The 14,840-nt window shown below is 40.1% G+C and overlaps 1 gene segment (V, D, J or C); it reads left to right on the forward strand.

Annotated features, from left to right (window-relative positions):
• The first annotated feature begins 10,408 nt into the window (after positions 1-10,408).
• Positions 10,409-10,965, forward strand: LOC128647148 (Ig heavy chain V region 914-like). The segment is given in 2 exon segments: positions 10,409-10,479; positions 10,598-10,965. Coding segments are annotated over 2 exon segments (414 nt in total).
• Positions 10,966-14,840: the final 3,875 nt, after the last annotated feature.

Consider the following 14,840-nt stretch of genomic DNA (forward strand, 5'->3'; position numbering starts at 1 on the left):
AAATGCGCTCGTTTTGTAGGGGAGGGAATGGAGGAGTGAACCCCCTCCTCCAATCCCTGACCGGAGCTTGCTCGTTTACTAAGGGAGGGAGCGGAAGAACGTCCTTTGTCCTCCACTCCCCCGCCGGCCGATTGTGAAGGCCGCGCAACCGGAAGTGACGTTTGCGTACACTTCCGGTTGGATCGTTTCCGGAAAGGAGGAGAGGCATGAGTGCCGGCCGCCATCTTTGAAGTGCCCGATCGTGCCCCATCTGTTCCGGATGCCTGCTCCCCGGAGGGAGCCCCCTTGGAGGCTTGTATTGCAGGTTCCTTATGAGGCCTGCGCGGGGGGGCTTGGAAGGGGGAGGCAGAGGGTGGGAGGACTGCCGGTGGCTGGGATAAATGACGGCCGGGCCGAGGCCTAGTAGGAGGGCCGCAGGCCTGATTTAAGGCCTGGGTATTGTCTCCCTGCCAAGCGCCTGATCCGGGGGAAGCAGAAACGGGTTGGGAAGAAGGGGAAGGTAAAGGAGTTAATTCTCCATAATGTGATGAAACTGAGGGGGAAAAGGGGGAAGCTGACCTGTAATGGCCTACAGCTTCATAGGGACCCTCACTTTCACTGGAGCTTGATGCTTCAGAAGAGAGCGGGGGGGGCAGGGGACCTGGGGGGGCCTGCTTGTGTTTTTTTAGCACAAAACTTGGTAAGTCCCTAATATCCCTGACTCGTTTTCTAATCCCTCCCTCATTCCTATCCTTATCTCTCCCTTGAACCTGCCTACTTCCTTTGTCAGCCTGCAGTTCCCCTCCCCCCCCACGCCCGTTGTAAACAAAAGGGGGGGGGGAACTGCCAGCTTCTTGTGTTCCTCCATTGACCCACCCACTTATTGTGCTCCCTGCCCATCCAGGCACTCCACACTCTAAACTGGAGACAACATGTTGATTCCTTGTGTTCAAGTTTTAGATAGATATACAGAATGCAATCTTGCAAATTAAACAACTTGACTTAATAGACACTAAATCAGATAATTATGTATACATATATAGATGCTGGATAGTGATAAACATTCAATATTAGACATTTCTAAGCTGCTTATTACATATTGGATAACTACAAAGCTTTTATTGTTAATCTTATTGTGTTATTTTGTTATCATTTTCACCTTTCCAGTGGAGGCAGCATTAGCGTTTAACAGAATTATCACTAAACACTGGGCACACATAATTAATGGACGTCCAAAAAATTGGTAATGGGAAATACTTAGAACTTGCTGTACTTTCAAAACCTTACACTACATGTATTCCTTTTGAAATGGCATCTAAAAAAATCTTTATGGCTACCAAAGTTTACCAAAAGTTGATAATATCTGTATTGATATTCAGTCCTAGAGGTCGTCAGAAGGTCTCCTTTTTAAAGAGATCTCTATTCCTATCCCCTCACCTAGGTCATCTAGGTACCACATCTATTACCATCCAGAAAAATAAATTAGTTGTTTGATTATATTCAGAGATAAAGTGTTTTGAAACCCCTGTAGCATTTTTGCCATTGTCTATATCATTTAGGGGCTCACGTATACGCACCCTCACTTCACTTGAGGTACATCCTACATATTGTAGGTTACATCTAGTGCACCTAATCAAGGATATTGCATGATCTTACCTACAGCTGTGTAATTACAAGCCTTGCAGGCTCATGTCCCACAGTGATAGTGTCCCTTACAAGTAAGCCAACTATTAAATGGCTTAGAACACTTTATTGCTGATGGTGAGATTATGTTTCCTATCGTTACATTCCACCTGGAGACACAGTCACAACCTTTCTTAACCAAATCCTTAAATTCCTCATCTGCTAGCAATATTGGCAGATTTGTATACACTATCTAGCAAATGGAATGGTAATGGGTACTATACGTTGCAATAAAGAAAGGTCTGCATTTGTGGTTACGTTTGATTGTGGAACTGTTCAACAGTTCCTTCCTATCCAAATCCTTCACTTCATTAAATGCTTTCTGTATAATGTGTGTCGCGACACGCTGCTCTAGCTATTGCTAGGGACGCGGCGCCTGCTTTCTGCTCATTGCTTTGGGGGAGTCAGCTACTCTCTGCGTGCGGCGGTGATGTCATCACCGCATGTTTCCTCCTTTAGAAGCCAGTCTGGATCTCCTGTGGAGTGACCTATGTAAGTAACTTCAGTCCTACCTATCTCTGCCCAAGTATAGGTGTTACTTACTGTTCTCCTGGGTGTTATTAATTAGTATGCTCGACTGTTACTTTGCTGCTGAACTCTGCTTGTCTGACCACTCTGCCTCTTTATCCCTTAACTGCTGGATTGATACACTGATGCTGAACTCTGCTTGTCTGACCACTCTGCCTGTTTACCCCTTAACTTCTGGATTGATATACTGCTGCTGAACTCTGCTTGTCTGACCATTCTACCTGTTAACCCCTATTGCCCTGGATTGCTTTACTGTTGCCAAACCATGCCGGCCTGACAATCCTAGTGGTTTACCTCTGGACTGTCTTACTGTTGCCAAACCCTGCCTGCCTAACCATCCTAGTGGTTTGCCTCTGGTTTCCTGCCTGTTGCCGCCAAGGACTGTCGTGCCTGTGGTGAGTGCCATTTATCTCATCTTGCAAACCTTCTCTGCTCTGGGATATGCCCTATCATTCCGGCTCAACGCTGGGATAACAAGACTACTGGCCGAGTTCGGTCTGATAGAGGAGTATCCCACGAGCATTACAATATGTGAATTAGAGCCCCTGATCAAGAACTTCTTACAAAGATTATCACTTTCAAGCATGAAGCAGTCATCATCTGAGCAATTTCGTCTTACATACAAAAGTAAACAGGAGCACAACCCGGGAGCCAAATAATTTAAAATCCAAAATTTATTAATATTAAGGTTAAAACATAGCCTGTAACATAGACCATCAGTATATTACAAAATTATTATTATTATTATTATTATTATTATCATTATTAAATCAGCCCTCGGATTGTAAGGGCTTAGTTTACTTTATATATTGGCCAGCAGGCACTTGTTAACTACATGATCTCTCAGCATATTAATTATTACAAGACGGGGTTTAAGTGCTTTTAAACCTTTTTTTCGCAACTTTTGTGTGAATGTTGGTTCCTAGGTATATTAATAAAGATATTAAGGTATGAATGACATGGAACTTTTTAAAAAATATTTGATATAATCCTTATCTGAATCTTCTAATTTGGAGTTTATATGATACTAAATCTGTGGTAATCTCTGCTGTGAATCCTATTGTATTCCTTATACAATTAGTTTTTCTAGTTTTTATATTACAAAATTAATCAGCAATTGAAGCACTAGCTTACGCGTTTTGGCTGTTGCAGTAGTCGTAGCTGCTGGGTTCAAAATCTAAAACTCACCATTTAAAACAAACATGCTGCTTCTAATTGGTTCACAGTTAATTGGATTATTGTTCACATTCATAGCCCAAGGTTAACCCTTGCTGTACCTGGTATGCCTACAACATTGAACTAAACACTTTGTATTCTTATCTAAACACAATTTACAAATGTACTATTTATGTATTCTAACTTATAGTAATAAGTCTCTTCCTCTTGGTTTAATACCACCAGTGGGGACATTTAATGTAAACCTATATGTGTGCATATGCATTATGCATATATGCTTACAGTGCTTGAGAAATTTTGAGGGGTACCAAAATCTTATAAATTATTCATTTCATATCGCTCCTACATACATAAAGACCTAAGGGCACTGAAAAAGGGGGGGGGGGAAGTGTTGGGGGGGTCAAAATCACTTATAACATGGGGGCCCCCCTATTGCCAAAAATTAATCAGATCATAGTCTGAATTTAGCCCTCCTGGGTACCTGGTTTTTAACTTGAATATTCAGAATACCTCTCTTTTGCCTAGGAGTGCCTACCGGTCTCCTCCCCATGTTGGGAGAGTGACTTTTTCAATACATGTCCAACTGAATGATTCTGAGCTTTTATTATTTACCTGTGCAAAATGTTGCACAAGTGGAGTGCTGGCTGTCTCAATTTTATGCTCCCTCTTACCTCTTCTGCTCAATTTCTTTACCATTTTCAATATTTTGTTACATGTCTGCTGACTACCCTCTACCTCCTCCGATTCTGAATCAGAACTACTGGATTCTGAACCAGAACTAGAACTACCTCCCCCATCAGAGCATTCAAACAACCTTTCTTTGTACTCACTCAGGTCCCTGGAAGTTGCTGCCCGTTCCACCATATCATCTCCTTGGCTGCGGCTCCTGCTGCTTTGTTCTCTGCCTTCCTTTCCATGTCCTAGTGTTTGTTCTTGATTGTGGCTAGGTGATGCCCATACCACCGTTTCCTGTAATGATAGCGGGTGGGGGAGGGGAGGGGGGCAGGAAGGTGGATGTAGGTTGCTAATGGGGTCCCTGGAAGTGGACGGACCTGGGTGTGAATAATGCATTCCCTCCAATGATGGATGCCAAGAAACAGCTGGGGGATCCCTGCCTGGGATATAGTAAGGTCCCCTGTCTGCCACATGGTGGCTCATATAAAGGGGGTGACTATGGGAAGTGCTAGCCCTACTATGTGGGACCCCCCTGTTGGCCCATGGCACCTCATCACCCCACCTATCAGTGCCCTCTTTTGCTGCCTGTCCATGCCCGCTAACTGAATGTCCCCCTAATTCGGGACCGGAATTGCCCCCTGGTCTGGAGTGATTTATGTAGCCCCCGGCCCTATTCTCATTAACCCCCATGTTGCTTGAGGCCCTGGGGTTAACATAATGCGCTCGTTTTGTAGGGGAGGGAATGGAGGAGTGAACCCCCTCCTCCAATCCCTGACCGGAGCTTGCTCGTTTACTAGGGGAGGGAGCGGAAGAACGTCCTTTGTCCTCCACTCCCCCGCCGGCCGATTGTGAAGGCCGCGCAACCGGAAGTGACGTTTGCGTACACTTCCGGTTGGATCGTTTCTGGAAAGGAGGAGGGGCATGAGTGCCGGCCGCCATCTTTGAAGTGGCCCATCGTGCCCCATCTGTTCCGGATGCATGCTCCCCGGAAGGAGCCCCCTTGGAGGCTTGTATTGCAGGTTCCTTATGAGGCCTGCGCGGGGGGGCTTGGAAGGGGGAGGCGGAGGGTGGGAGGACTGCCGGTGGCTGGGATGAATGACGGCCGGGCCGAGGCCTAGTAGGAGGACCGCAGGCCTGATTTAAGGCCTGGGTATTGTCTCCCTGCCAAGCGCCTGATCCGGGGGAAGCAGAAACGGGTTGGGAAGAAGGGGAAGGTAAAGGAGTTAATTCTCCATAATGTGATGAAACTGAGGGGGAAAAGGGGGAAGCTGACCTGTAATGGCCTACAGCTTCATAGGGACCCTCACTTTCACTGGAGCTTGATGTTTCAGAAGAGAGCGGGGGGGCAGGGGACCTGGGGGGGCCTGCTTGTGTTTTTTTAGCACAAAACTTGGTAAGTCCCTAATATCCCGGACTCGTTTTCTAATCCCTCCCTCATTCCTATCCTTATCTCTCCCTTGAACCTGCCTACTTCCTTTGTCAGCCTGCAGTTCCCCTCCCCCCCCACGCCCGTTGTAAACAAAGGGGGGGGGGGGAACTGCCAGCTTCTTGTGTTCCTCCATTGACCCACACACTTATTGTGCTCCCTGCCCATCCAGGCACTCCACACTCTAAACTGGAGACAACATGTTGATTCCTTGTGTTCAAGTTTTAGATAGATATACAGAATGCAATCTTGCAAATTAAACAACTTGACTTAATAGACACTAAATCAGATAATTATGTATACATATATAGATGCTGGATAGTGATAAACATTCAATATTAGACATTTCTAAGCTGCTTATTACATATTGGATAACTACAAAGCTTTTATTGTTAATCTTATTGTGTTATTTTGTTATCATTTTCACCTTTCCAGTGGAGGCAGCATTAGCGTTTAACAGAATTATCACTAAACACTGGGCACACATAATTAATGGACGTCCAAAAAATTGGTAATGGGAAATACTTAGAACTTGCTGTACTTTCAAAACCTTACACTACATGTATTCCTTTTGAAATGGCATCTAAAAAAATCTTTATGGCTACCAAAGTTTACCAAAAGTTGATAATATCTGTATTGATATTCAGTCCTAGAGGTCGTCAGAAGGTCTCCTTTTTAAAGAGATCTCTATTCCTATCCCCTCACCTAGGTCATCTAGGTACCACATCTATTACCATCCAGAAAAATAAATTAGTTGTTTGATTATATTCAGAGATAAAGTGTTTTGAAACCCCTGTAGCATTTTTGCCATTGTCTATATCATTTAGGGGCTCACGTATACGCACCCTCACTTCACTTGAGGTACATCCTACATATTGTAGGTTACATCTAGTGCACCTAATCAAGGATATTGCATGATCTTACCTACAGCTGTGTAATTACAAGCCTTGCAGGCTCATGTCCCACAGTGATAGTGTCCCTTACAAGTAAGCCAACTATTAAATGACTTAGAACACTTTATTGCTGATGGTGAGATTATGTTTCCTATCGTTACATTCCACCTGGAGACACAGTCACAACCTTTCTTAACCAAATCCTTAAATTCCTCATCTGCTAGCAATATTGGCAGATTTTTATACACTATCTAGCAAATGGAATGGTAATGGGTACTATACGTTGCAATAAAGAAAGGTCTGCATTTGTGGTTACGTTTGATTGTGGAACTGTTCAACAGTTCCTTCCTATCCAAATCCTTCACTTCATTAAATGCTTGCTGTATAATGTGTGTCGCGACACGCTGCTCTAGCTATTGCTAGGGACGCGGCGCCTGCTTTCTGCTCATTGCTTTGGGGGAGTCAGCTCCTCTCTGCGTGCGGCGGTGATGTCATCACCGCATGCTTCCTCCTTTAGAAGCCAGTCTGGATCTCCTGTGGAGCGACCTATGTAAGTAACTTCAGTCCTACCTATCTCTGCCCAAGTATAGGTGTTACTTACTGGTCTCCTGGGTGTTATTAATTAGTATGCTCGACTGTTACTTTGCTGCTGAACTCTGCTTGTCTGACCACTCTGCTTCTTTATCCCTTAACTGCTGGATTGATACACTGATGCTGAACTCTGCTTGTCTGACCACTCTGCCTGTTTACCCCTTAACTTCTGGATTGATATACTGCTGCTGAACTCTGCTTGTCTGACCATTCTACCTGTTAACCCCTATTGCCCTGGATTGCTTTACTGTTGCCAAACCATGCCGGCCTGACAATCCTAGTGGTTTACCTCTGGACTGTCTTACTGTTGCCAAACCCTGCCTGCCTGACCATCCTAGTGTTTTGCCTCTGGTTTCCTGCCTGTTGCCGCCAAGGACTGTCGTGCCTGTGGTGAGTGCCATTTATCTCATCTTGCAAACCTTCTGTGCTCTGGGATATGCCCTATCATTCCGGCTCAACGCTGGGATAACAAGACTACTGGCCGAGTTCAGTCTGATAGAGGAGTATCCCACGAGCATTACAATATGTGAATTAGAGCCCCTGATCAAGAACTTCTTACAAAGATTATCACTTTCAAGCATGAAGCAGTCATCATCTGAGCAATTTCGTCTTACATACAAAAGTAAACAGGAGCACAACCCGGGAGCCAAATAATTTAAAATCCAAAATTTATTGATATTAAGGTTAAAACATAGCCTGTAACACAGACCATCAGTATATTACAAAATTATTATTATTATTATTATTATTATTATTATTATTATTAAATCAGCCCTCGGATTGTAAGGGCTTAGTTTACTTTAGATATTGGCCAGCAGGCACTTGTTAACTACATGATCTCTCAGCATATTAATTATTACAAGACGGGGTTTAAGTGCTTTTAAACCTTTTTTTTCGCAACTTTTGTGTGAACGTTGGTTCCTAGGTATATTAATAAAGATATTAAGGTATGAATGACATGGAACTTTTTAAAAAATATTTGATATAATCCTTATCTGAATCTTCTAATTTGGAGTTTATATGATACTAAATCTGTGGTAATCTCTGCTATGAATCCTATTGTATTCCTTATACAATTAGTTTTTCTAGTTGTTTTATTACAAAATTAGTCAGCAATTGAAGCACTAGCTTACGCGTTTTGGCTGTTGCCGTAGTCGTAGCTGCTGGCTTCAAAATCTAAAACTCACCATTTAAAACAAACATGCTGCTTCTAATTGGTTCACAGTTAATTGGATTATTGTTCACATTCATAGCCCAAGGTTAACCCTTGCTGTACCTGGTATGCCTACAACATTGAACTAAACACTTTGTATTCTTATCTAAACACAATTTACAAATTTACTATTTATGTATTCTAACTTATAGTAATAAGTCTCTTCCTCTTGGTTTAATACCACCAGTGGGGACATTTAATGTAAACCTATATGTGTGCATATGCATTATGCATATAAGCTTACAGTGCTTGAGAAATTTTGAGGGGTACCAAAATCTTATAAATTATTCATTTCATATCGCTCCTACATACATAAAGACCTAAGGGCACTGAAAAAAGGGGGGGGGGTGTTGGGGGGGGGTCAAAATCACTTATAACATGGGGGCCCCCCTATTGCCAAAAATTAATCAGATCATAGTCTGAATTTAGCCCTCCTGGGTACCTGGTTTTTAACTTGAATATTCAGAATACCTCTCTTTTGCCTAGGAGTGCCTACCGGTCTCCTCCCCATGTTGGGAGAGTGACTTTTTCAATACATGTCCAACTGAATGATTCTGAGCTTTTATTATTTACCTGTGCAAAATGTTGCACAAGTGGAGTGCTGGCTGTCTCAATTTTAATGTTGGAAAGGTGTTCCCTAATCCTGGACCTTATCTCATGTGTCGTGAGAGAGACCCACATACTGTTGTTTTTTTGGGGTTTTTTTTGTAAATAATTTCAGTGAGAGACAAAAAGTTTGTGAAAAAATTAACATTTTTTTTACTTGATTGCATTTGCTGGTGATGTAGTGGCATGAAATATACCAAAATGGGCCAAGATCAATACTTTGGGTTGTCTACTAAAAAAATTATATAGTATATTTAAAAAAAACAAGGCTCTATTTCTGTTTAAATGGAGTGATGGCAAACATGTTAAAAATGCTCTGGTCTTGTGGGGGGAAGTTTTTGTCTGAAATGCCCAGGGATACAGGGACTTATCTTTCATGATTCAGATAGAGCATGTGATTTGAAACAGCTTTCCAATGTAATTATAGTATGTAATTTGTTTTGTTCTCTTGATATCCTTTGTTGAATGGGTTACCTAGGTAGACTCAGGAGCTGCTGATTGGTGGCTGTACATATATGCCTCATGTTATTGGCTCACCCAATGCATTCAGCTAGTTCCCAGTAGTGTATTGCTGCTGCATAAACAAATGATACCAAGATAATGAAGCAAATTAGATAATAGAAGTAAACTGGAAAGTTTTTTTTTTTATTATATTCTCTTTCTGAATCATGAAAGGACAATTTGGATTTTTATGTCAATTTAATTTAAACAGAGATTAATAAGGTTTATCTGGGTAAAGTTATACTCTTTTTCTAAATCTGAATTATTTTGAGTAGTGATAAACTTTGAAATTAACTATAAAACAGTATACAGCAAAGACGACCCAAACAATCCCATAGCACCTCTAAACCCTTCCATGAGCCATCATAGCTCCATTACTCATTATGCAGCTCCACCCAGAAAATGGCAGTAGATCACCACCACAAGTCCCCTAAACTCCCTATGCTGGTAAGCCCCTGGGAGTTGGGAGGTATGCGCAGAATCCCACTGTGTGCTCCATTTATCAAGCTCCAATAGCGGCTTTGCTGCCACAGCTGACATCAAACCACGTCCGCCCGCCTGATGATAAATTGGGACCAGTATGTCATTATGTATTTTTTGAGGCACAGGATCTTTAAATCTAGTTGTTATCAATTGGGAAGAGAAATGAAATACTCTGAGATAAATATATTGCAAAGTGTAAATGTAATATGTGTGTTCTGAATTGAATTGCCCCTTGTTGAGAAGTAGAACATTCTTGGAATATATCAATCTTTTTACCAGATGTTTAAAAAGTCATTGCAATTAAAATAATTTATTCAATGTGAACATTTTTATTTTTTTCTTGATTTGTTTTATATTTATTTTATAATAAAATTACTGGATTCTGCTTAAACTTATTTTTTTTTCTCATTTGTTATAGATTTGTGTACTCATAAAATCCAAATGCCAAAATGACTGCTCATCTAGGTGAACATGCTATAAATATTACTAAAACAGTTAAGTGTATTGAGATAGACGTTGCATACGCTGTGTATATATAATATTAAAACACCATGCAAATAATATATCCAAATCACCTGTTTATAAAACGGATTCACTTTTAAATTAGGAAAGGGAAGTGTTTCCTGTGTTGGAGCAAGCAATTCACTAAATAACCATACCAGATACCAACTCTGCAGACATGAACACATTTCTGGGGCTGCTCATATTAGTGCTGTGTTTCCCAGGTAAGATATGAGCAAATTGATAAATTATCAGAAAATTTGTATTTTTTATAATAGATCATTTGAAAATGAAAATTTTATTATCTGTAATCTTTTTTTTTTTTTTTTTTTTTTTTTTTAGTGGTTTATTCTGATGTTCAACTTTTGCAGTCAGATTCTGTGGTGATAAAGCCAGGAGGCTCTCACACAATTTCATGTACAGCCTCTGGATTCACTTTCAGTGACTATACCATGCACTGGGTTAGACAGGCTCCTGGTAAAGGATTACAGTGGGTGGGTTATATCAGTGGCAGCGGGGGTACTATACAGTATGATGATTCAGTTAAAGGAAGATTTGTTATCTCCAGAGACAACAGTAAAAACATAGCACAACTTCAAATGAAAGATGCAAAAACTGAAGACACTGCAATGTATTACTGTGCAAGAGACACAGTGGCAAAGAGCTCCCAGCACTGTGACAAAAACTTGTCTGCTGCTTCCTTGTTTTAGTGAAGTGTAAAGGGACAGTCAACACTAAAATTGTTATTGTTTAAAAAGATAAATAGTGCCTTTACTACCCATCTCCCAGCTTTGCATAACCAACATTGTTATATTAATATAGTTTATAACATTTAAAACTCTACATTTATGTCTGTTTCTAAGCCACTATAGACAGCCTCTTAATCACATGCATACAGGCTGCATTCACACAGTAACTGAGCAGAAAACTAATTTGTTCCTTTTTCCTTGCAGATTTGCTTGCAGTTACATTTGAACTAAGTTTGTGATTTAAATAAATGTTATTTTACATTTTTGGGTATTTTTTTTAACAATATTCCACGTACGGGATAGCTGCACAAAGGGTTAAGTGCTAATATTGCAGTCGGCTTTACCAAATGTGTTATAACAGCTGCTCTGGCTAAAGTTTGTGCTGCAAAAGCAGAAACTTACTGCAAAAGCAGAAATTCTGTACATTTGTCTATTACAGCCAATTAAAAGTGTCCTAATGGATCCACAGGTTCTTAAGCAAATATGGGCTAGATTATGAGTGCTAGAAGTAAGCTTTATGCGTGCGTCCGGTAGTACGTGTATTAAAAGTTGAATGTAAAACGTTTTCGCTCAAGCACTAACCCAATGCGCACAAAAAGCTGAATTTAGAATATAGCGTGCGTATTAACCTTTTCCCCCATAGAAGTCAATGGAGTAAAAAAAGTGGAAAAAAATTTACTCGCACGCAAAACCGAACGCATAACCCAACATGAAAAAATAAATATTTCACCTTCCAATCATTCCAATGGTTATTTACATTCCAAAAGTGGCCGTCACCCAAGGTGGATAAAGAATATACCTTTTGGCCCATTTCAATGGTTAAAAAGGATTAGTTCAAGAAAAGAATATTTTGAAAAAGCTGCTTCCACTATAAAAGAATAATTCAGGGAAAACATTTTTGATAAAAAAATGCATAGAAGAAGAATACAATAAAGTAAGGGCTCTGGATAGAAAATCCCTATTATATCCCAAAAAAAGATCAGAACAGCAAGCCCCAGAAAAGAGAAGTCAAGTTTCATCACCACATATAATAGTGCAGCAAGACAAATAGAACAAATCCTTTAAAAACACTGGGATATACTAAAAAAGGATCCAATTTTAGGAAAATAACTATCGAGTAAACCAATGGTCATATACAAAAGAATATAAACGTAAAGAATATTCTAGCACCAACTAAATTAAGGAAAAAAAATAATTAATGAAAATGTTCACATCTGGTAAAGGGATTTTTTAAATGTGGTAGAAAAAATGAAATGTGAATGCTGTAAACATTTAAGTCACAATAAAACACAAAACAAATAGATTATAAACACTGGAAACAAAAAAATAAAATTTAGAACTACCTCAGTTGATAATCTGAATATGTAATATACCAGACTGAATGTAGCTGCAAAAAATATTACATAGGATGAACTAAAAGAACTTTAAAAACAAGAGTACTGGAGCACATCAAGAATATAGAAGGGGAGGATTCAGAATATGGACTCAGTACTCACTTTGAGGAATTTCATAATAAAAACTGAAGAGACTTTACCATTAAAGCAATTGAACAAATCCTTCTAGTTGGGGTAAAGGAAGACATTTGCAACTCAGAAGAGAGAAACATACTGGAGACACCAATTAAATACAAGAGAACCTTATGGGCTAAATAGAGATATAGATCTGGCAGCTTTTTAATAAACTATGTGTTTTCTATGGATTATATATATTTTTCTATGGATTATATTATTATTTTTTATGGATTATATATTTTTTATGGATTGCAATTTGGTTTTTTTATAAACTCTTGTTTACCACCTACACTCTCAGTCATCTTCTACAAGGTTTATCATTAAATAAAATAAGGGAAGTGTTATCCAAAAAAATAAACTGATGAAATCCTAAGAAGAAACCTAATTTCTCTTTTAAATCTATTATGCCTAGATTTAGAGTTCTGCGTTAGGCGTCCAAAACAGCATTAGGGGGTCCTAACGCTGGTTTTTACCGCCCGCTGGTATTTGGAGTCAGTCAGGAAAGGGTCTAACGCTCACTTTCCAGTCTCGACTTTTCCATACCCCAGATCCCCCTATGCCAATTGCCTATCCAATCTTTTCAATGGGATCTTTCTAACGCTGGTATTTAGAGTCTTGGCTGAAGTGAGTGGTAGAAATCTAACGACAAGACTCCAGCCGCAGAGAAAAGCCAGGAGTTAAGAGCTTTCTGGGCTAACGCTGGTTCATAAAGCTCTTAACTACTGTGCTCTAAAGTACACTAACACCCATAAACTACCTATGTACCCCTAAACCTAGGCCTCCCCACATCGCCGCCACTCTATTACATTTTTTTAACCCCTAATCTGCCGACCGCACACCGCCGCCACCTACATTATCCCTATGTACCCCTAATCTGCTGCCCCTAACACCGCCGACACCTACATAATATTTATTAACCCCTAATCTGCCCCCCCAACATCGCCGATACCTACCTACAATTATTAACCCCTAATCTGCCGACCGGACCTCACCACTACTATAATAAATGTATTAACCCCTAATCCGCCTCACTCCCGCCTCAAAAACCTATAATAAATAGTATTAACCCCTAATCTGCCCTCCCTAACATCGCCGACACCTAACTTCAAGTATTAACCCCTAATCTGCCGACCGAACCTCGCCGCTACTCTAATAAATGTATTAACCCCTAAAGCTAAGTCTAACCCTAACCCTAACACCCCCCTAAGTTAAAAATAATTTTATTCTAACGAAATAAAATAATTCTTATTAAATAAATTATTCCTATTTAAAGCTAAATACTTACCTGTAAAATAAACCCTAATATAGCTACAATATAAATAATAATTATATTGTAGCTATTTTAGGATTTATATTTATTTTACAGGCAACTTTGTATTTATTTTAACCAGGCACAATAGCTATTAAATAGTTAATAACTATTTAATAGTTACCTAGTTAAAATAATTACAAAATAACCTGTAAAATAAATCCTAACCTAAGTTACAATTAAACCTAACACTACACTATCAATAAATTAATTAAATAAACTATCTACAATTATCTACAATTAAATCAACTAAACTAAATTACAAAAAAAAAAAAACACTAACTTACAAAAAAAACAAACACTTAATTACAAAAAAAAAAAAGATTACAAGAATTTTAAACTAATTACACCTACTCCAAGCCCCCTAAAAAAATAACAAAGCCCCCCAAAATAAAAAAAATTACCAACCCTATTCTAAAATAAAAAGAAAACAGCTCTTTTGCCTTACCAGCCCTTAAAAGGGCCTTTTGCGGGGCATGCCCCAAAGTAAACAGGTCTTTTGTCTGTAAAAAAAAATATACCCCTAATCTAACCCAAACCCCCCTTAAATAAACCTAACACTAAGCCCCTGAAGATCTCCCTACCTTGTCTTCACCATGCCGGGTATCACCGATCCGTCCAGAAGAGGGTCCGAAGTCTTCCTCCTATCCGGCAAGAAGAGGTCCAGAAGAGGGTCCAAAGTCTTCCTCCTATCCGGCAAGAAGAGGATATCCGGACCGGCAAACATCTTCATCCAAGCGGCATCTTCTATCTTCTTCCATCCGGCGCGGAGCGGGACCATCTTCAAGCAGCCGACGCAGAGCCATCCTTCTTTTGGAACAGCCAATAGAATGCGAGCTCAATCTGATTGGCTGATTGGATCAGCCAATCGGATTGAACTTGAATCTGATTGGCTGATTCAATCAGCCAATCAGATTTTTCCTACCTTAATTCCGATTGGCTGATAAAATCCTATCAGCCAATCGGAATTCGAGGGATGCCATCTTGGATGACGTCCCTTAAAGGAACCTTCATTC

The sequence above is a fragment of the Bombina bombina genome, chromosome 2 (genome assembly GCF_027579735.1).
Source record: "Bombina bombina isolate aBomBom1 chromosome 2, aBomBom1.pri, whole genome shotgun sequence".
NCBI classification, from domain to species: domain Eukaryota; kingdom Metazoa; phylum Chordata; class Amphibia; order Anura; family Bombinatoridae; genus Bombina; species Bombina bombina.